The sequence below is a fragment of the Epinephelus lanceolatus genome, chromosome 2, assembly GCF_041903045.1.
Source record: "Epinephelus lanceolatus isolate andai-2023 chromosome 2, ASM4190304v1, whole genome shotgun sequence".
Lineage (NCBI taxonomy): Eukaryota > Metazoa > Chordata > Actinopteri > Perciformes > Serranidae > Epinephelus > Epinephelus lanceolatus.
Genome location: NC_135735.1, coordinates 31,649,243 through 31,673,743, shown reverse-complemented (window position 1 = coordinate 31,673,743; position 24,501 = coordinate 31,649,243). Strand labels below are relative to the sequence as shown.

At 42.1% G+C, this 24,501-nt stretch overlaps 1 protein-coding gene across 6 annotated transcripts in view; it reads left to right on the top strand.

Annotated features, from left to right (window-relative positions):
• Positions 1 to 24,501, top strand: part of esrrga (estrogen-related receptor gamma a) — a 186,719-nt gene that overhangs the window by 134,940 nt on the left and 27,278 nt on the right. For 4 of the 6 annotated variants that reach the window (XM_033624368.2, XM_033624325.2, XM_033624360.2 and 1 more), the window contains 2 exons: positions 9,291 to 9,401; positions 12,854 to 13,036. In XM_033624368.2, the coding sequence (XP_033480259.1) occupies positions 9,291 to 9,401; positions 12,854 to 13,036 (294 nt within the window). The remainder of the gene's footprint in view (positions 1 to 9,290; positions 9,402 to 12,853; positions 13,037 to 24,501) is intronic. The other 2 variants (XM_033624343.2, XM_033624351.2) reach the window with 1 other exon arrangement.

Here is a 24,501-nt window from a genome sequence, read left to right as displayed (position 1 = left end):
CCACTTCTCCCACTCAGTATTACTGTTGTGTTTCTGTTGCTTCTCTCATGCCTTTTTTCCATCCATTCTCCTCTTGGCTCAGTGTTCTCTCCATCCTGTTTGTACCATGACACTCATACTCGTACTTGCAGCTTCTCACCCACTCAGACATAGTTATGTCTAACACTTTGAGGTAGACAGTTGTATTAAGAAATAAAATATAGATATTTTATTAACTTAGCAAGCTTTTGGTAAAAATATTTACTTAGTTGACAACTTCACATGCCTGATGTCACACTTCCCATGGTTAAAATGAAATGATAGCATAAACATTATCCACAAAAACAAAAAAATGTAGTGACAAAACATGACACAAACATTACATAAAAATGTAATTTCCATGGCATCATTTCTGATGAAGCTGGAGCTTTTTCAGAATATTCTCTTTCCATTTCGCAAACACAAAAGTGTTATAAGGGAAGTAAACATTAAGATTTAGACCTTTTAAGTCACACGAAATTCAGTAAAACCACCTCCAACAACCCCATTTTTACCTCACTGCAAAAGCATGCTCATCCCTCTCCTCTGTCTTTCTCTTTTGCACACACACCCGCACACACACACACACACTCCCAACAAGCTGCTGTCGTAGCGTTTGTTCTCCCAGTTGATCTGACATAGGCAGAACCCATGTCTCATCTCCTGTTTTGTCTCGTGTATGTGTGTGCGGCCACAAATACCCACACACATGTGTAAGTGCATGTATTATTGGCAGCTCCGACAGTCTCACAGCTCAGACTGCATCCTCCTACTGGACACGGAAACCACATCGCCCCAGTCGATAAACAAGCCGTCATTTACAAGCGAATGTTTTTTAGTAACCATTTCCTTTTAACACTTTGAAAGACTTTTTTTTTCTTACCTAGATTTTGTTTTTCTAGGTAGACATGCTATTGATTTTAACTCTTAAGCATGTGCGTCAGCCAGTAAAAGAGCAGAACTATGCTGCCTTTTGTTGCCACTGCTTCCCTGCTCCACACACATATATCATGCACACACACACACACATAGCCAGGCCTACATATATATACATCAACATGACAGACCACAGCCACCTCATTTGTTGTGGTGGGTGTGAATTTAATACAGGAGGTCCCGCTCTACATATGAATAAGGGTCATTTGGAAAATTGATACATCCATTTTCTTATATTTTCCCTTTTTCGTTCTTTTTGAACTGGGAAAGATCAAGAACTATAGAAAGGAGCTAAATGTAGCCCCTCACCTTTGCTTTATTCTGCTGAGGATATTAGTTTATAATCATAGTTCATAATTCATTGTCATTTTTAAAGTAATAGTGCATGCTGCGGACACACTGAAAACCTCCCCTTGAGTTGTTATTCTAAAATAGAAAGCCCCAACTCCAGCCCATTATAATATCACTGGAAAAGATTCAGCTGAACTAAAACAACTATAAAAAAAAAAAAAAGATTAAGAAAATTTCACAATGCTAACATGTAAAAGAAGACCCAGTCTGGAATAATAATAACATACAGTACACTTTTATAAAGGCCAGTGTACACAATCAACAAGACGTTGTTATACTTCCTGGTTTAACATTTGATTTCTTTCAACTAAAAATCATTTGCACACACAATATTTAAAAAAACATTGCCTACTGTGTTTCATGCAGCCCTTCCAGGTGTACGCATTGTTGTAACAGATTGCATAGATGATAATGGTAAGTGGCTAGATCAGTTAGCATCAGAGCTAACCATGGTTGTCAGGGGCTAGCTCGCAGGAGAAAGGTGAAGATAAAGTGGTAACGGTGGAGCGGGAGTGGGGTGGAGGACATAGAGCACAGTGTGTGCATTTGTGTGTGCGTGCGTGTGTGTGTGTGGATGCTGTGGTGTACCCCTTAGGGCAAGATCTGCCTCAAATTAGCTTTGTCGCCCTGGGAGACAGAGAGGGTGAGATGAAGAGCAAGAGCAAGCGAGGCAGCGAGGAGGTATGTGTGTGATGGAAAGAGAGGGGAGAACAAGAGGCCAGAGGGTCGGTAAACCAACTCAGTGTGGAGCCTTTTCTTTACATGTTCTCTTAAACACACACCTGATCATGTGAATACACACACAACCCTGTCTGTGTGGTATACTGAATGTTTCGAGAGGAGAGGAGAGGAGAGGAGTAAGCGAGCAGGGGGTAAACTGAAGGAATGAACATGGGGCACCCACCCACCAATATGTAGCAGCTAATTTCTGGAGCAAGGCAATTAAAAGGCCTGACTATATTATGGGAACTTCCCCTCTGGCAATGGCTGTCTGTCCATTTTTAATGAGGTCATAATGATGCGTCAGCTGAAGACCGAAAGGTCACAGGGGCGGGGCTTAAATCTGCCTAGAGAGAGGGGAGGTGGCAGTGAGAGAACGTGGGTATTATTGCAGGTAGAAGATCTGATGAAAAAAATGAGACAGGAAAAGGTTGAAAGTGATTTTTAACCGACTCTAACCTCAGAAAATACATTTAAATTGAACCGTATTTATTTGACAAGTTAAAAAAACAAGCAAACATAATAATGCTGTAGCTGTCACAGTTATTTCTATTTGTACACAATTGGCAAAGCAAGACAGACATAATGCATTCAAATTCAGCGGTAATGCGTACAATTGTCATGAACAGAATACAAAACACAGATCAGACATTTGAACATGAAAGGCTTTGGCAGAGGCACACAGACCCAGAGCCAGCGATATTCAGTATGCATGTACATTGTACATATGGTCATATTGACAGATTTGCTCCCTTACAACATCGAAGCTTTGATGATAGCACGTCTGATGAATCATAGTTAAACAGACAGAAAGGGATGAATCCAAAACCAAAGCCTCCGTCTCTATATTGCCGTAAATGGCCAGCTGGATTCAGATGGTAGACGACTAGAGAGACAAGTCCACGGACTGCAAATATAAACCTTGGCACACTGCCCCCCGCACGCACACACATGCACATGCACACGCTAACGGCTCGTGCCAACTTTGGCCGCGCTCCCCACGGCCTCTAAGACCTAATGAGTGAGATCGGGTGGAAGGCCCCAGTCTGTGTGAGTGTTGGTGCTTGTGTGTGTGTGTGTTTGGTGTGTGTATACAGCTGGCAGTGTGCGTCATAACTCTCTTCATAGCTCAACAGTCCTGACCGCTGCTATCCAATCTCATTGCTACACACACATGCAGTCATACACACCACAATCCCGACGACCGGCCGACACATGTTCACACGACACACAAATACAATTACATTTCCTAGAAGATATCAGTGATTAAAAAGGTCAAATTAAAAGAGAGAGAAGATAGAATGATGAGGAAAACACAATTTGTGGGTCAATAAATGATGGTGATACAAGAAGAATAGAGGAAAGAAGGAAGAGAGCAAGTGATGGGGAGATGGGAGGAGACAAGAGAAGAGGACAGGGAAACAGAGGAGGGGAGCGCCAGACAACTGGTGGCGTCTGGTGTTCCCCCATGGGAAACTTGTAGCTAAATCTGGCTCTGTAGCGTCTGTCCTGAGTGAGTGTGTGTGAGTGTTTGTGTGTGTGACTGGCATCTGATTGCATCCCAGCTAGAAAGGAGCGATAATGGAAATACTGTGACGAGAGATCTGCCTAAGTGGTCCGCTCTCTTTCACATACACTTTCTTTCTGTTTGTCTGGAGAGGAGAGGAGAGGAGAGGAGAGGAGAGGAGAGGAGAGGAGAGGTGGCAGGGGGACTGTTTGGAAATAGCAATTTATTTAAGAGAGGATGTCAGCAAATGTAGATGTTGTAATTGTTTTCAGTTGTATCTGACAGCTCACAATAATAGGGTTGTTGTTAACCAAAGAAAACCTTGGTTGACCAAAATTCGAACTATTCTTTAACCAATCAATTTGTCGATGGGGAAAAAATCTGCATGTTCTCTCCAGATTAACTATATTGGCCACAGGATGTCGTATGTCCACAAAGGCTTTTTCCTGAGGTCAGCGTATTTTTGTAATTCTTAACGATAGGAGTGTCGCGTATTTATACCATGCACCCCAGTAGCATGATGAGTAACTGAGTGCCTGAACACTGCACATTTGGTGTTTCACTGTCACTTGTCACTCAACAGACCAATCCTAGTGGAGGAGGGGCGGGATAAATACCACAAAGACCAGCCACCACCTTTTTGTTACCTTAGAATAAGCTGTTTATATCTACATAGGGAGTGAGTCCTTTTCTACGGAGATAACTATGTTGTGCTGCTATGTTTCAATAATAGCAAGAACGGACAATTTAAACAGACTCAATAGCGCAGTTTTCTTTTGTTATTTCAGTTTTTACGTCAGTCACTGTAATTAGAGGTCCTTCTGAGATGAGAGCACTGGAAAAACACTTTTTTTTTTACTATGAAACTGCTTAATTCAGTGTTATTACTGGTTTAAATCAATGGATTTGCAGCTCATGGTAAAAACCTTCTGAATCTTTGCATCGGAAATAAGGTGAGCACACTTTAAGCTATCAGAGAAAATAGGTGAGCGCACATTTGCAGGTGCTGGGCTAACGGCCCGTCTGAGACATGCCAAACAGCGTAGGGGAAACACTGATTTGTAATGTGAAACTGCTTTATTCAGTGTTTTTACTGGTTTAAATCACCTGGTCTGATTGCTTCAGACAGAAAGCGACCTTTGCAAATAGTTCAGCTCTTGGTACAAACCTTCAGAACAAAGAAAACTGAAGGAATTCCTGTGGGAGAAGTTTCAGCTGGTTGCAATCTGCAGTTCTTACCATTAGATGCCACTAAATCCCCCTAAACCTTACACACTGTTCCTTTGAAAGAAAAACAGCTATTAATGTGGATAAAGGAAAGATTTTTTAGAGACCTCACATGGTCTCACACACATGCCCACATTTACACAAACACACACACATATTCACACACCAGTGACAGCCACCTGCCCGCTGCCTCAGGCAGTGTTGTTCTGATCTGTTCTGGTCTAAACAAACATCACTGCATGACACTACACACACTTTCCTCTTAACCTCCCCTCCACCCTATGCTCTCTTTATTCTTCTTTCTTCCCTTAAGCTCTCTTGTGACGATTTTTAAAAATTTGTGCATAAAAACTTCTGCCGACATGACGCTGATCTGAACCAACCAGTTACACGAGAACATCACAAAATATTCTGGTGTTCCTGACGCTACATATGCACCTGTGTTGTGTGTTTATTTATCTTGTTATTTCTACTTCCTCACATGCAGACAATTCATAGATACACCCCCACACACACACATTAGATTTAAATGGGTGTGTTGTCTTACCCAATCCACTCGCCCATCAGTTGTTAAACCCACAAAGGAAAACCCTTTATGTTATTACATCAACACTGGGGTCTCACACACACACACACACACACATACTCACACACACAAATACACACAGAGAAACATAAGGCGATAACCTGGTCTAAGGTGGAAGAGAGACTTCAACCCTGTTACAACTTCAATTACCATAAAACACACTCTCTTTCTTCCTCCCTCCCTCCCTCCCCATGTCTCTGCCTCTTTAAATGCTCTCTTCCTCTTGTGCTTTTTGTCATCCTTTCTTCCCTTTACTGTGATCAGCAGAAATCAATCATTTTATTTGTCTTCCTACTCCTCTCTCCACTTGATCCCTCACTCCTGTCCTCGCCCTCTTTCATCCTCCCATTCTCTTATCATATCATTGACCATCTGAAATCAATCCATTTTGTGTCTTTCTCTCATCTCTCCTCTCCTCCTCGCGCTCCTCTATCTTTCTCTTGCCACGCTTGCCGGTTCTCTCTTCAGAAGCACTTAGGTGTCAAAGGCATTTCACTCGCAATCCCTCAACTGTTCACACACACACGTGCGCTGACACAGAGTGACGCCAGTGCAGTGTAAAATCTATGCTGATGTGATCAGTGCAGATCGTGCTATTGACAGACAGCAATATTCCCACGATAGGAAAGATTCACCTTCATCACTGTCACCGTGTGTGTGTGTGTGTGTGTGTGTGTGTGTGTGTGGAGGAGTGTGTGTACAGCATATGAAAAAAGTGGTACAAGACTTGTCTATGAAAATGTTAATGTAAAATAGGTGTTATTAATTACATGATATTGAGTACAGTTTATACACACTCTGCACTGTGTAACACAGAAAATGGGGGCAGGATGTGTTATGTGTTTCTGTGTGTATGTAGAAGTAGGAGCAGCAGACTGAGTAGAGGTGTACTGTTAGTTGACATAATAATTAAAGGGTATAATTAAGGGGTATAACCTCTGTGGATTTCGTTTTTTTCTCTCATGCATCTTTCCCTTTCTGTCATTATTCTGTCCCTATCTCATGTCCTTTTATTAGCCCTCATTTCATCCCTTCTTTTCTCTCTCATTTCATTTTTTTCTCACTCTCCTTTCTTCTTTTGTTTACTAGCCCATCCATTACTTACGCCTCCCCTTCTCTTCTTATTTCACAACCGGTGCTCTACTCCTCTCTCCTCTGTTCTCTTTTTTCTACTTCTTTCTTTTATCATAATCTCCCATTAATGCTTTTTATCACTTTTATCTAAATTTTATTTCTTTTCTCTCGCCTTCTCATGCCATTTCTAACCCATTCCCTGTTCATTTATTCTGTTCTTCCCTTGCCTTTCTCTTATCCTGAAATTTACTCTTTTCCTCCTCTCCTCTCCTCTCCTCTCCTCTCCTCTCCTCTCCTCTCTTGCCCATTCTTTACGGCTTGAAGGCTCATTTGTTAAGAGGAGGTAGAGCACTCTCACTCTCCCCCTAGCCTCCTCCTGTCTCTTTTTTGTGGGCTTTGGAAATATAATTTTCAATTTTTAATTTGATTCATTTAGATTTGATCATTAATCAGTGCTGAGAGAGAGTTAATTTGGTGGAAAATAGATGAGGTAGTTAGAGAGGGCTCTTTATAAAGTGAGCTCGGCACAGCGCTGGGTCTTTTAGGTATAAGGAAAAGAGAAAGTGAAAAATTGTGAGTCTGCGTGTGAGAGTTTGTGTGTGCCTGGTTAAAAGTGTGCATGCAATAGACAGCAATATATGGGAATGTGTCTTAAGACTGACTGCTTTCATTTTTGTGTAAATTTAGAGTAAATAAGACTGACTGAAAATCTGTTGATATATGGCACAAAGGCAAAGCACTGCCCCTAACCAGGAGGGCAGTAGCTAACAGCAAGAGTGCTCCGGAAGCAGCATTAGTTGCAGATGCTTGCATTGCTTCAGGTTAACTGCTCACTCTACTAACATTACAGGCAGTGTTGGTTTCCTCTGTTCTGATACCATGCTGCCTCCTTAAATGAGAGTGCCAGGCTGGTGGTGCCGCCCATATATTTGATGGTATGCTTTGTATGTTACAGTTTTTGTGTGGGTTTTTCTTTAGAAGTGGCGCAAAGTACATATGTGATTGGAGGCTGTAGCAGGAGGTGTAGGCGTATCATAAATAGATGCACAAGCGGTGCTACATGGGAAACAGATGTTTGCCCAAAAATCCCTTTTTGATAGCTGCATCAAATTTTAATTAATTTCTCGCTGAGTTTAATTTGATTCTGTGGTTTGAATACGTGCAGCCATATTACTGAGACACACTTACCTACTGATTTAAGCTCTTCCTCAAACCCTTCCTTTCATTTAGACTGTATTTGTCCATCCCATCCAAACTTCCACCTTCTCTAACTTCCTCTCTCAGTCTCCTTCTCCTCCTCTGACCAACCACTGACCCAGGTAGTGACTGAGCAAGCTGCTTGTCGGGGGCTTACCCAAACACAAGGCGGGGGTGTGGGTTAGAGAAACATAGACATTGTGTGAACGTGTGTGTGTGAGAGAAAGTAGAGGGTGGGTGTGTGAGTGGGTTTGTACCCCCTGGTGTTAAGAGTTTCTTGACCGTTTGCTGACACTGTCCCCCCCACTGTACCTGGACTGTCAGCCCTTCTGTCTACCTATTTTCGTCTCAAGCGCGCGCACACACACACACACACACACACACACACACACACACACACTGATGCACGTCATGTTCAGTTCACTGAGTTGACTGCTGCCTGGGCCAGTTAGAGGTTTCTAAATGACTACATTTCCATAGAAAAAATGTGCGTCAATGTAAGATGGCTTTAATAAAATGTACACATGTACAAAACACAAATAAAACAGGGAAGCACGTGCACTTACAAGCACTTACAAATGCCAACGAATGGACAGGCATGCTCCCTGACTTTTTTTTTTTTGCTGGCAATAGAAAGTCTTTCTGTTAAATCTCTAAGGTGTGTTGTCTTGGTCGTGGTCAGCACATTTTTCAGAGGATTTAAATCTCTGTGTGTTAGCAAATCTCTTTCTTGCTTTCTCACTCTTTTTGGCTCCTGTTTCCCTCTTCTTCTCTCTCTGTCTATACATTTAAATCCTCACTGTTTTAAATGTACCTTGCATCAGAAAACCTTTAAAATCAGTGGAGTGTAAAGCACTACGCAGGAATTGTGGTATCATTTTTGGTGTGTGCAACATTAGGATAACTTTCTCCCCCTCTGGACCATCTGTTGATGAAGTTTCTGTGGACAGTGTTCTTCTCTGTTGAGCGTCGTTTTATTTCTGAATGGTATAAACAGAATTCCAGATTCCTCCTTTCCTCTCTTCCTCCAGGGTACATGACACCTCTGTCTTCCTTATCCATCTTTAAGTGGTAACCACGGTAACATCCAATCCCCTGAGAGATAGGCCTAATTAAATTAGGACTCCTTTGTGTCAATTAATTAACGAGACAGAGAGAGAGAGAGAGAGAGAGAGAGAGAGAGAGAGAGAGAGACGACAACAGAGAGACAGAGATTGGGTAAGAGACAGGAAAAGAGTAAGTCAGAAAGCCAGAGAGACGACATGAGAGAGACAGAAGCGCCTTTTACTCAAATGGTGTCTCTATAAATTAGGCTTGTTGCAGAATAAAAGAGGCAAGTGAGTTTAGCAAGCTTGACAATAACATAAAAGTGCCTGCGTGCATACCAGACGTACACACACACACACACACACACACACACACACACACACACATACACACACGTATGCACTGCAGAAACAGCACAGCTATCAGCGTTTCACTCCCAGACATCATATGTAATCTTCTTCCAGTCCACACATTTTCATCTTATTTCCACTCTCTCTTTTTATATTCTTTTTTTATATTCCTTGTCTCTATGTTAAATAATCAAAAGAGCTCAAAAGTCTCTTTGACTTTCTCTTGAAGCGAGGGTCATGCAGTGTATTGATACACTTCCTCTGTCATTTCTTACAGGTGTTCGTCTGGACAGGGTTCGTGGTGGGAGACAGAAGTACAAACGCCGGATAGATGCAGACAACAGTCCATACCTGAACCCACAGCTGGCTCTGCCTCCCAAGAAGCCATGTAAGAACACACACACACTAACTGGTTACAGTACATAATAGCCCTTTTCTCTGCGAGGTTGAGCAGTGATTCTCAAGGACAAGATTTGCATACTGTCCTCGGTGCACAGTAACTCTACAAATTGACATATGTGCCACAGTGACAACAGCATCTGACATGGCATGCACAGGGAACAATGAAGGGCATACTGTGTTCAGTGCATGAGGAACACCCTCCCTGGAAATGAGCAGAAAATGTTCAGATTCCAGCATATTGTATCATGATGTGCAGGCAGTGTTCATGTAATACACAGGAGTCATTCAAAGATCAGAAGTACATGGAACTGCCATCAGTTCATGGAGTTAATGGAGACAGTTGGAGAGTAAAAAAAATTAAACACACACACACACACATAAATAGACACAGGGTAGTGAGAAGCCCATCTGTTTGGGACCAAGTTTATCTCCCTGCCTCTACTGCTACCAGTTTGGGGTCATAACATTTTATGTGTGTAATATTTCACTATAAAGGTATTCATTTAGCTCCGGCTGGATTGGCTGCGTTTTTTAAAGAATAAAACCATCGCCAAAGACTGATGATTGAAAAATTAACAAGGGAGAGAGTGAGTGAGAGTGATAGAGAGACAGGTGGAATCGGAGGGAGAGACTGAGTCTAAATCAGAAGGTTTCTCAGAGAGAGAGAGAGAGAGTGCGAGGGAGAAGAGGAGGGGAAGGGAGACAGAGGAAGGGAGGGGGAACAGCCAGAACCCTAATCCGGATTAAATCCAATCTGGCAACCACATCAAACTAGAGTTAGCTCTTTAGCTAAGCGTCTGCTCGCACACATGACACACACACATACACACACACACACACACACACACATGCAGTGCAGATTGAGTGTTTAGCAGCTTGGTCCCCAAAGCCCATTTTGCTTAAAGCTGGAGCATATTCTGCTTTAGGCCAATATGCTGAATGGCTGCACGGCAGCTTACCGGGACTTCTGCACCACTAATCATTGAAATGATGGGATAATATGAATGCATGTACAATATGTGTGTGTGTGCCTGTGTGTTTCTGATGTTGGTGTTTGCATACACAGAGCATGTGTGTGTTCCAGCTAACTGAATGTCTTTACTGAGGGGCTATTGATCAGCTTTCTTGGTTTGTTTATTTAACTCTTTAGTCCCAACATTAGTCATTTACAGTAATCACAACTGACAACTTTAGATTGTCCTTATTCACACCTTTTCCTTAATATATGTATCAACACAGATCTCTCTCTGAACTAAAAACACAAACTATAGCGTTGATATAGACTTCCTGGGTCTCTCTTGTTCTTTTTCTCTCACACACGGTCAATACGCACAAAAAAAAAAAAATCTTTCTGTCCCTCTGTCTCGCTCTCAGATACACGCACACAGCCTATCTATCTGTAGCCCAATCCCTAGCCTCGGCGTCCCCATTGATTGTGTGAGAACAGAACAATAGCCCAGGGTTTGGAAATGGGCTTCCATTGATTCTAATTAGGGAAACATTAAATAAGATTTACCCACAGATACTGCAGTGTGACTGGGATTGGTTTGGCTCAAACGACCCTGGAGCTGGAGCTAGAGGGAAGAGGATGGAAAGAATATATCTATGTACAAGTGTGTGTGTGTGTGTGTGTGTGTGTGTGTGTGTGTGTGTGTGTGTGTGTGTGAGAGAGACAGAATTGGGGGTGGAGAGTGTTAGATCAATACACAACTCATCCCCCCAACTCTGTTTCACTCTCTCTTGCTGTTTATCTCTATCTAGCTGTCGCTCTCTCGACTCTTCCTGTCTGTCTTTTACAATCTGTCCACGGCTCTATTTCTACCTGTCTGTCTTCCCCCATTTTTTTTTCTTTGCTTATCTCCCTCTCTCTTTTCCTCTATCCCTCGCTCCGCTCTTGCTCTTCTATCCTCTGTTATTATTCCCATGCTTGATTAGTCAGTGGATTAATTTGGAAGCAGGGTATCAGTCTGTTACTAATGGGCCATAGAGATCTCATCACCACATGTCACCATTACCAGCTGAGCTGTTTGGCTTTCAGTATTATCTTTCCCTCCTGTATGTATCAGCGAAGCTTCTTTAGGCCCGCGATACAAAAGACAACGTTTTTTAAGCAACCTGAATCACCAGCAGTAATCGCCTTTAATCACACCTTGAAGCATCTCCTAAACTGGAAACGTTTCAATAATTTTTTTGATCCTTTGTCATCTTTAGTCCTGCCAAATTACTGTAATCAAATCAATTATCTGCTGCTTGATTGTTGGAAAATTCCACAGCACATTACAGGGCCTTGTAGTCAAGCATCCTCTGATTTAATCTTGTTTTTCTTTCACATATTTTAGAATAACATGGCACAAAAACTGCCACTTCACAGTGAACTGCAAAAGGAACTATATTATACCATACTATATCACTATTTTACAGTAAAAATTACTGTTCAGATAATGTCAAAAATTGACCTACACTTACATCCACTCTTTTAAGTATGTGTGACGATTTTAAAGGTTTTAATATATTTCAGTTTTTTTCAGTACCAAACAAGTTTTACATTCTTCCGTATTCATGTTTGTATACAAATCATGCACACATACATACTGTATATAAACTAAGCACAAAAGGTCAACAGCAAAATAAAAAAAAGCTGTTTGGCATTGGCAGGGAAGATTTGGCAAATTTTCATGAGCGCAGCCCACATACTCAGCTCTGCTGCTCATCCCACAAACTCATGTTCCTTACAAATGTGGCACCATTTAAAGGGGAAATAAACAGGCTTTCCAGTGGTATAAGATTTATTGCCAAGAAACATTGTTACAACAAAGAAATAATCTACCAAACACAAATTTACTTACTTTTTGTGCTTAGTTTATTAGAGGTCAACCTGGATTTGTAAAGGCCGATATAATGATGATACTTTGTAACAGAGAAAAGCAAATTGACTGTTAATCGGCCAATGTCACTCCCCCTCATCAGCACCTGTTGATTATATTTGTCGCCATGTGACTGTTGGAGGTTGCACAGCCATTGGCTCACTGTCAGAGCCAAGTTCCGCCAGAACGACAGTTTATAAAACCTCCTTTCGACGCCAATTAATTGGCCAAACCGATGAATCAGTCGGCCTCTAATATATACAGTATTATGTATAAATGCTCTATGTGTATTATCTTAACTCGAGAATACTGAAATGAATTACGTGTTGACTTGTTGTGACATGTTTCTGTTTCCTTCTCCAGTCTAATGGTCATGTCAGCTACTGTTTTTTTACCCCATATGGAAACACCTTTAGACACATGTTATCTAGCAATCCATGTTATAAGGGACTTTGCATATGACCTTTCACTTTTTTTGCACCGGATTGGTGTGGAACAGCTTGCAGCCTAATACGGCAAACATTCACCATCTCTCTGTCTCTGTGTCTTTCTCCTTGTCTGGTGGTCATGTCAGTTGCCTTTGGCTGCCTTGCAGATAACAAAATCGTCTCTCACCTGCTGGTGGCCGAGCCAGAGAAGATTTACGCCATGCCTGACCCAACAGTACCAGACAGCGACATCAAGGCCCTGACTACGCTGTGTGACCTGGCGGACAGAGAGCTGGTGGTCAACATCGGCTGGGCCAAACATATCCCAGGTAGGAGAAAAAAAACTGCTGAACCCTGACTTTCACACTGAACCCAGCCTGACTCCATGTTGTGACACAATCACACACATACGTATGTCCATTTTTTTCCCAGCTCCAGAGTATAGGAGATTTCATACACACACCATCGCACATATACAGGTTGGAAACACATGCTGTGTGAATTGGCCGAGTACAAGGTTGGAATCAGCTCCTCCAGATGCAGTTCGGGCACAGTTACATACACACAAGTACACCAGGTGCTAAGACATGACCTTTCACCCTAATCCTTGCACTCAGACAGTCTGAACTGTTGACTCCTCCACCTGATCAACCAAATGCCCTTTCTGGTATCACACCTTTGCCACACGCACACTCGGGTATTCTGAACTTTTGAACCAAACAGTCCAATCCCCTTATATGTGATGTGTGTGTGGGTGGATGTGTTTGTGAGTCACTGTGCAATATATATGACAATGCCCTTTGAAACCACAGTTTTACCCTACTGGTGAACTATTTATGTGCTGGTATTACAAGTCAAAAACTTCATACAAAAACACGACAAGACTAATATGACTTTTTTTAGGTTTTGTTTTGTTGAATGAGAGACAGAACATGTATTTGAGGTCATTTGTGTTTGAAGTGATGAACATTAACTCATATTTCTGTGTGGTAACAATCTTAATATAGGATTTAAAACAACATTGTAGAGAGTTTTTAAACAGCAGGTGATGTAAATCAAATGCAAAAGATTAGAAAAGACAGTAAATCAAACTAATAAAGTGCAATGAAAATGTCACATTTTAATGATATAGCAGTGAATAGCTTTTGATACAGTAGAATGTCTGTTTCTTCTTTTAGTGTATATGTTCGCTCTACAGGTCCATCACTAAAACAGAAGAATCTAATATAATCTGTTCACACTGACTCCTTCTCTCAATATTGGTTCTCAACTACAAGATGAGAACATTTATAAAATGGCAGTAACAAGAAAGGGCCCAAAAACAAGAAAATAGGAACACAAAACATAGGACAGACTGATGAAGATGAATGCAACTGGCCGTGGACGCTAAAATGAAGAGGAAGACAGGGAGCAAGACGTATGAGATTAAAACAATAATCTGGTTTTGGTTTAAGTGACAGTACCTGTTGTGACGGCAGAAAGGAGGGAAGAGCAGTGTCTCAGATTAACACAGATTAGCACAAAGATTAGTCCCATTGTCGACCGGAAATATGGTTATAGAATAGAACAGAATAAAATAGAATTACCCCCTGCTGCCACGGCTCAAACAGTATAGGGGGGTTTGTGGGAGTATAGAGGGAAGCACCAGATTAGAGGCATAAATACCACTCAGTCATGCTGCGTAAATCTATAACAATAAAGTCAATGGCATTGGATAACAGGGTCTCCAAATGATATGTATTATATCTTATCAATAAATGTGAAAATAACAGAGAGAAAGAGGAAAAAGAGATGAAGAGCGAGAGGGAGAGAGGTAGGGAGATGGGAATATGCATTGCTTCTTGTTAGTGTATTGATCTATGTGCTGCTATATGGGCAGTAAGCAGACATATATATCGATCCATATACCAAGTATAGCCCGTTGAATATTTATTTTTCTCAAAACAACATATAGCCTCATTCCAATCCTATCTTCTTTCCTGTAATCTCCCCGTCCCGCATTTTACTCTTTTTATGCTTTCTATTTTAATCCATTTATCTCTCTTGCCTGCTCTCTCTGTCTCTCCTTCACATACCTCTGGGATGCACCTGCTGTATATATAACATACACACACACAGAGAACTCGCAGACCTCTATAGACACACTAATGTACACATGATGTATATTTAATGTATTGTTTTGCATTGGGATTGCCTTTTCCTTTGCTCACTACTTTTACAAGTGAATGGACTGAGTTGGCCAGGTTATGTGCTGGGCTGAGTGTGTGTGTGTGTATGTATGTGTGTGTGTGTGTGTGTGCAGCTTTCTGTGTGGAGGGAGCGAAGCACAACGATTGCTTGGCGGAGGAGAGAAGATGGCGTGATTAGATGAACGAGAAAGGCAATCCACTGCTCACAGAGAAAGATAGAACTCTTCATCTTCCAAGTGTGTGTGTGTGTGTGTGTGTGTGTGTGTGTGCGTGTGTGTGTGTGTGTGTGATGTGAACACCTTATGAAATCCTCATTGTTTACAACACTGAACACTGATCTAATACTCTCTCTAAAACACACACGCACACACACGCACACATACATGCGTACATGTACACACAGAAAGTGATCTACTGTTCACTCAGGGTGGAAAGGATTGTCAGAAAGAAATACGTCGCCTCAACATTCTTTATCAGACTCTTACACAAACACACACACACACACACACACACATAAGGCAAACAATAAAGAGTCTACAATGAATAGAATAGAACATAATAGAATAGATCTGTTAACCTTTTGCAGCCTACTTGTTCCACATTTTGTCAAGTGTGTGTGTGTGTGTGTGTGTGTGTGACTGACTGACTACGTGCACAATGTACATGTGAACACACACATGCACACGTTTCTGCTCGCCATGGTACAGTAATTTTTTTAATCAAATTGATGGAGAGAGACAGAGAAACAAAGAGAAAAAAGACAGAGGCAGAGAGAGGAGAGTTGAAGCCAATTTATGCTTCATGATATGGCTGCGCAGCCTCACATACACACACACACACATACACACACACGCATACGCACACACAGGCTGCTAACAGTGGTAACAACGTGTCAAGGCGAGCGCCAGGCAGCTAATTTGAAGTCATTAGATGTCTGCCGTACTGGCAACAATTTGTTACGCTCACACACGCACAAACACACACACACAAAAACACATCGCATACGCACACTGAGTTAAGAGCCGTCTGCGGATAGCGAGGAGGCTAAATTGTAAACTAATTTAAACATCACTCAGCGTTAGAGAGGCTGCCTGCAAGACAGGCCCCGGGATAACAAGGCTAGGGTACGTGTGTGCGTGTGTGTGTGTGTATGTGTGTGTGTGTGTGTTGCTAGTCATGTTTGACACACAGACTCACCCAACCTTAGAGACTTGTGACAACACACACACATATACACACACACACACACATATCTCTTTGATTGGTTCTTTTATTCTAAAGCTGCGTGTGTATGTGTGTGTGCACGCTCATTTCCATACTGATATGGCCTATATGCAAACATTTGATATGTCATTAGGAGAGGAAAATGAGGTTTCAGACCCAGTGTGTGTCTCTTGTTATCCCGAAAGGAACGGGACACGATCACACGTGCGGACCTCACACATGCACATGTGTGTGTGAGTCAGAGCGAGAGATGAAATGCATGCAAACACATAAACACAGACAAGTGTTAGAAGTCTTTTTGCTGATTCAAACGAGTGGCCTCACACACACACACACACACTCACACACACACACACATATACACATACGCACATTTATTAGAATATAAGTATATGAGCTGTATCCTGTCACTCTCAGGAAACTGTGGGTATGTGGAAATATTGTCAGAGTTATTATTCAGCGGGCGTGAAAGGCTTTGGCGTCCAATAATATGGATTAGTGAAGAGAAGATCTCATTTTAATAGCTCTCATAGAGACAACTCCAGTTGCATATTAGGCTGCATGTCATAGTCAAGTGTGTGTGTATGTATGTGTGTGTGTGTGTGTGTGTGTGTGTGTTGAAGGAGGAACGTGGAGCGGTCAGGTGAGAGAAGGAGGCAAATATTTAAACAGGAACGAATGAGAGAGTGAATTAAAAGAAAGAAAGGCCATTCAAAACGAGCCATTTATCTGTCTGTAGAATTAGTCTTTTCATCCTCTCTTTTCTCTTCTCTTACTCCCTCATCCTCCCTCTCTTTCCCTCTCTTTCTGTAATAACTAAATGACTACCGGGCAGTCATGCCAGCAGCTCTTATCTGGACTCGTGGACACAAAAGAGAAAGACAGACAGGCGAGCACTTGACTTGACGAAAGAGCAAGGAACGAACAAATGAATGAATCAACGAACGAAAGCCAGAACCTATAACACAGTCTATTTTACCAGAACCAGAGGCCTTGCCATTAGTGTTTTTTTTTTTTTTTTTTTACAACCCCCCCTCCCCCATTCTTTCTTTATTCAAGGAAGAAATTGCTCTCGGGCCGCCCCCCACTTCCCCTCCACTATTCTCCTGCTTCCCTATCTCCTCTTACTTGCTCTTTCTTTTCTTTACAGTCTTTCTCCCTCTCTTTCTTTCGTTCCCTTTTCAATTTTGACACTCAGGATAAGCGGTCTATGTGTCGGCAGTAACGCAGTATGATTGAGCTGTAAAATCGGGGGATGGGAGGTGGGGGGTTGCTGTCTGTCTATTCATTTAATCGGCCTTTATGGAGATATGGGAGAAGGGGTTTGGGTGGTGGTGGTGATAGGATAGGAAGGGAAGAGGGAAGTCCTCTTGCCTCTTGCATGCGTCTCTCCATCATTCTGTCTTTTGGCCATTTATTGGCCTCTCCTTATCATTTCTTCTTTCTCTTTCTTACTCTTACCCCATGTGTGGATTTGGAAATGGGTATTGAAATACCCAACGGTGAAGAGGAGGTTTGAAATAAAACATACAAGGCTGAGGTGAAAGAGGTAAAATGTAGGAAATGGGAAGAGAATGGGAAGCAGGGAGGTCACAAACATTACCTCGGAATAACCTAGATACTCCCAAAGAGCCTTTAACACAATACTATTCTGACCTGGTGGCTAAATATCCCCCACCTCTTCAACCTCTCATGTGACCTCCCTCTTTTTCTCTTTCTCTACTTCTGTCTCTTTCTGGTGCTCCCTCCTTTTCTCCCTCTCTCTGATCTGACCTCCCACCCTCTCTCTCCATGGTATCCTTAACCTCTTCATTATCACGTCAACCTCATCTCTCAGCCCTATCCCCTCCATGCCTCCCACCTCCCCTCTTTTCTTTCATCCCCCTAGCCAGCCATTCTGTCTGTGTGTAACCCCTTTTACACTGCCTGTTCATGGCGGGAATTTTGCGCCAATATTCTGCCTTGCCGTTCTGTATAGGTAAAATCCAGAATGGGGGGCAGAGTTGTCTCACCTGTAAGAGGTAGGAACAGTGCCAAATCAACAGCTGTAAAAGGGACAGACTTGGACAGGTGTGAAGTTTTGAAGACGTGTTATGTGTGCGACCCACCACATGTAGATTTAAAAAGCAGCTAGTAACAGTTGGCAGCTAGCTCAAAGAAAAAGAACAGCAACCACAGATGCCACAAATGTCCAGGAGCTCCTGACCCTATGAGCAGAGGACAAGATCAGCCGCCAAATATCAGGGACGGTAAATGATTGTCGTTGCCATGTTGTGCCATTGTTATTGTTTAAAAAGCGCTGCCCCATGCATATACTGTATGTCACATCAGACGCCAAGGCTGCTGTGCTACATATCATGCACGTCAATGCCTGCATGCTATTATAAACCACACACTGAGGGGTCTGTGTTGTAGCCCTGTCTGTGTGACAAGAGGGCGTGTATGTCTCTACAGATGGGGTGATCAGGGTTTATCGCCTTATTTTTTGATAGGATAGCTGTAGATAAACCGGAAAGGTGGGGGGTTGACATGCAGCAAAGGGCCGTGGGTCGGAGTCAAACCTGGTCCGCTGCAAAGCACTCAGCCTAAATGGCGCATACACTCCAGCAGGTGAGCTAGAGGTCGGGTAATCTGGGTTTATTGAGTCCAAGTTCAGCTCTAGATTTTAAAATGATGCTCAGCTGCTCATCAATCAGATCACTCATTCAAATATGTCTTTGTGTCTAGCATTGATACATCACAGCATTCTCAGTGAGGCACCCAGTGAGCAAAGCCCTCCTTCATCTTTGCCTCTGCTGTTGTGCGTCTCTGCTCTTTCTCTCTTGGTCATGTTATAAATGGTTTTCACTTAGAGATTTAGTCACCCAGTCGAGCAGTTGGTCATTCAGACTGCCAGACAGACAGTCTGTCCGTTAGTTAGCCAATCAGTCAGTCAAGTAACTGCACGGCCAGTCAATCAGCCAGAAAGACACCCAGTCAGTCAGCAAATATTGATTAATAGAAGTGTCCTGCTCCTTTTAGCAAATCAAATGTTGAGTCTCAGCAGCCAAGGGGAACCTCTGCACACATACACATACAGACGTATACACATGGATACACACGTCCTCGACTCTGAAAGTGCAGCTCTGTAAATTAACACTGACACACATTATAACACTTCACAATGAGATCCAAGAGATGCAGAACAGCACCATGTGGGTGTGTGCATGTGTGTGTGTGTGCGTCCATGTGTGTGATGACAGACGAATGTTAAAGCCCAGACTAGTGATGATGTCACTCTCTGGCCCTCCTTATTATGTCTGGTGTTGTCATCAATCAGCAAAGAGGTTTTGCTGAGGAGTGGTAAATCAGATGAGAAACATCCCTCCATCACCACAATACACACACACCCACACACACTCTTTATTCTTTCCCAACTGTTAAATCAATGAGTTTTAATGGCATGAAACTTTTAAAACAATATTGCCTCCTCTATCCCTAATTTCTCCCCTCCCTCCGTGGTCTTCACTGTTCTTCCCCCACTTCATCTTACATTCTGTCTGCTCCTCTCAGTGCAATTACCCTCTGCAGTAAAGCGGCTGGTCCAGGAGCACATATGCACGTAAACTCATGAAATCGCATACACGGAAATACACATGGACACACACAGACAAACGCACAAGCAGATTTGCCCCCATTCTGTCGGCTAAGGCTAGTTCACCTTGACAGTCACAGCATGCTAGGTGCCTTCTTAACACACAGACGCGACACGCAAACATACAGTCCATTCACATAGACACACACATTCAGAGCAGTAAAAAAGATAAAAACATTTCCATGGCAGTGTCCAAGCAAAGACATAAAAACAGGTCTTTATAGGCACAACATGCAGAAGTGAAAGATTTGTGGGTAAAAAGTTGAAGGTTTAAAACCAAGTTTAAAAGAGCTTAGTCATATAGCAGAACATTCCAGTGAATTGCAGAGAAATTTCAAATGTATCTTTTCTGAAAAATGATCGCATTCGTAACAAACCAGTCAGTTCAGGTAGACGATAAGAAACATAACTGCCAGCAGTGCGTCTTCTTTGAAACAATATAACTGAATCTGCCTTTTCCATATTCTAATGAGATTCAGCTCATAAATGGGACTTTATCAGGATCTGATTTAGACTTAGAATCAGAATTTGATTTACTTCATTGCCTTGGTCAATTTTGTTTCTTTTGTGCTCTCTAGTACATATCTTCATGTTTGTGTTTCCAGTCGCTGTTGATTTTCTCTGAGCTCTGCTGGGCGTGTTTGATTTCCATTTCTGCTCATCCCTGAGCTACATAACACATTTAGAGGTTGATGTCTTCAACTGTGTGTGTTTGCTTATGTGTGTGTGTGTTTGTGTGTGTTTGTGTGTGTCTGTTTCATTGTCCACATTCGTGCATCAGAGACATCTTATTTTCCAGTGCACCACCACCACGGTTTCCTCTTGCAGCCCCATACAAACAAACACACTCCTGTTTGCAGATGAAAACAAATATTGATGAAATCAAATTAGGGAAAGAATATTTGATATCTGAGCTTAATGTTCGGATTAAGTTGGACTTTCTTTATTGGATTAAGCCTGGGGGCATTGGAAGCATATCATCAGTATGAGAAAACAGAGGAGAGAAAACATTTTCCTTTTTCTGTGCATTGCTTTTCTTCTGTCTTAACTGCTTTACTTTTTCTTCCTGTTTTTTTTTTTTATAATAAGGTGAGATCAGTCTGAGGGTTTTAGTTAGTGATGAAGATGTTTTGTTTTTCTAAACTAGGAAACAGGAAGGAGTGTTTTTAGCATGAAAATCAGAAAAAAATGCCCCCTATATACAGTAATATGAGTTTATGTAACAAAAAAGAACCTAGATTTTGAGGGTGAGTCTGGATAAATGCTGTAAACGGTCTTAGACATTTTCCTCCCTTTTGAATATCTGCAGTAAGATTTAGAAAAGAGAGACTATCTGTTTCTTAGCTTTATGTTGTGAAGAATAACTTATTTGTGCCCTATTTGATGTTTTGATGAATACACACATACACACACTCCAGTTCCCGCACACATTAAGTCTCTGAGGGCACGTTCAGTCTGTGTTGACTCTCCTGTCTGTCCAATGCCCTGTGTTTGTTTTGTCATCACCATGTTGACAGTGTTTCCATGACGATGTGCTTATGATGACACTCACAGCTTTAGGTGCCTGCTTTAAAAACACACATTGTTTAACACACACACACACACACACACACACACACACACACTGGTATTCCCTCTATCAGGTCACACCTTGGTGGTGACACACACCTTATGCCTTCAGAGTCGGGCAACCTGACACATCATACGGACACACACTCACACGTGAAAACACAGCGAGACTCACACATCATACCAGCTGTCGCTGTCGCTGTACCCGTGTGTGTCAGACCATATCAGACCTGGATTCAAAATGAAAAGTAACGCACACAGAAGTCACTTGAAGAGTAGTGGCAGCCTGTGGTAGTGCAGCAGTGAGCCTAAAGACAATACAATCCCATCAGCGACAGTATCTTTACTAACTTCAGCACTATTATTAAGTAAGTAAATACCTGTATGTTAAGAATTACACTGATTTTAAAAGTGGTGTCTCACTGCGATCTGTTTTTTTCTGACTGTTTAAGATTACGGCTTCTCATTGAAAGTAATTTTAATCATTTTAATTCTAATTTCTTAGGAAAAAATGAAGTCATGAAAGGCATGCAGTGGATAAATCTTCAAGTAAAAGTGAGAAAAAAAACACAAATATTGAAGTCATGAGATTTGCGCTCAGCAGCCCATTGCTGTTTTTCTTATTAGTTTGATTACATTAGCAAATCAAATTCATTTGTCTATCAGCCTTTGAGACACAGCCTGCAATCTGAGTACACTGACTAATCTGCATCAAATAATGTCTGTCACACACGCACACACAAAACACACACACCAGAGAGAAGCCGCATACATCAGCATGCACACAAGCATGCGTACACAAGCGCATACATCATAAACGCACCCGTGAACACACAAACGTACACTCCTAAAGTAGCACTAATACACAGTGAATGTGCACTAATGCACACACACACACACACACACACACACACAGACGTGCACAGTTTTATAATATGTGACATCAGACGAGCAGTAACAAATAAATCAGCACACCATCTGAGCCCATCATCATCTAAGTCATCACTAGCAAACAGTCAGCTTTTACCACTTTCAATTTGCTTTTGTGTGTGTGTGTGTGTGTGTGTGTGTGTGCCTGAGGAAGAGAGAGAGAGAGAGAGAGAGAGAGAGATGATGTGATGTGATATGATATGATATGCTGGCGGGGCATAAAGATAGATGATCATAATTACGCACAGGCCAAACTCCATTTCAAATCATCATCATCCTATTCTATCTGTTGGGGCACACATGTACGCACACACACACCAAAAGCAATATAAAGAGTTCACACACATACAGGGATTCGCAGACAATCGCACACACACATATCACACACCTATGCATGCAGCAAATCTAGTGGAAGGAAGGACAGGCTTGTCATGGCATCACATTATTTCTGTCGGTTCATGCAAAGTTCACAGACAGCCACGAAATAGTTATTCTCTATCTCTCTTTCCATGTCCTCCCTCTTTCTACTTATCTACTTTCCTCACTGTTTCTGTCTCTATTTCTCTTTTCTCCTCCTTATCTATATCTATTCTATTCTTGTTATTCGCTCTGTTCAGTCTTTCTGTTCCTCCTCCCACCGTCGCCTTCATCTACCTCTCTTACCCTCGTCATTGATCCTCACCTCCCCCCCCCCCCCTCCTTTTTCTTCCCTCTCTTCCTTGTTTTGTGTTTTTGTTTATTCCCCACTCCTCCTTTGTTTTGCTTTCCCCCTCTCACTTGTCCTTTATGGCTGATACTCCTCCTGCTACCTCTTCCACCTTCCCCCTTTCTTCCACCTCTCCCCTTCCCATCCTCCACTCATCATTCTTAAATAACAGTCCGGAGGATTCATCCTTTCCATCAGGGAATAAGCAGGTGGGAAAATAGGATTGGAGCGTGCCTGTCACCAGCTGGGGACGACTTATGGTCTGTGCACACAACACACACACAGAGGCAAATTAGATATACAGTATAGGTAAAAACACACAATGACAGGTACACCTCGTGCACATAGACAAGAAAACACCTGCAGATAAGCAACAGTTTGGGGCTGCCCCTGTGCCTCTGTGTAGCCCAGTGGTGAAAGGTAAAATGAAATAACCATGTCAAATGGTTTTATTAATTATAACCATCCACTAGCCTGTTGGTTCTTTATTTTAAGGTACCTACATTTTGTATGATTGCTGGCAATAAATGCAACTCATAGATGGGCAACCAGTTAGAGGCTGTGTCCACCAAAGTGTTTTTTTCCTGAGGCCAGCGCATTTTTTTAATTCGTTGCAATTGCAGCACAGCGACAAATTTACGCCACAGACTTTAGCAGCGTACAATTCATTTAGTGTCTAATCTGCATTGAGCACTGCGCATTTGGTGTTAGGCATTTCTGAAGGCCCAGAGTTAGGAAAAAAAAAAAAGGTTAAACTTCGTAATTTTTTATACAACCGTCCGATTACAGTGGAGGAGGGGCAGGACAAATATATTAATGTACTGTATATATATATATATATATATTTATATTAATATACTGTATGTTTACTCTCATGAACCCACACAATCTGGCCTCTCTCCCTCTATGATTTGGCTGTCCCCTCATCCAGAGCAGGTACTTTACCTTGTGCTGACATTTTTACTTCCGTGGATATTTTGTATCACAGCCACCAGACACAACCAAAGCGTCTCTGCTAAATAAACACTGCACTTTCAAAGCGCTCTCAAGTGCTCCCAGCAGGGTGTTTCCTGAGGAGTGCCTGGCGTGTTCAGAGGTGACATGATTGATATATAGTCATTGCAAAGATTTAATGAGAGCAAACAGACACATTTGCAGACTTTTGGGGTCTAGGCAGTGTGAATTTAGATGAAGCTGAAGCTGAGAATTCTTTGGACTTGAGCAGAATATTTATGCTTATTTAGAAGCTCTGTGACCAACACATTCTCACTCCAATCTAGTCACATATTGACGTTAAGTCATGGACTTTCCACGTCCACATACGACATGCAAGGTACCCTGGGTGGGTTGGTTGTTGACATTCTGGGACACCATATCAAGTTCAGCCTGTTTGATGCATTTTCTTCTTTCAAAATACACCTCCGTTTTCACAGGAAATGTACTGTTTACCTACAGTTTCTTTCAAAAATAAACGCACGACATCAGTACAACACAGCGAATTGATGTTTTTTTTTCCTTCAACAACAAACACACATGGTTGGG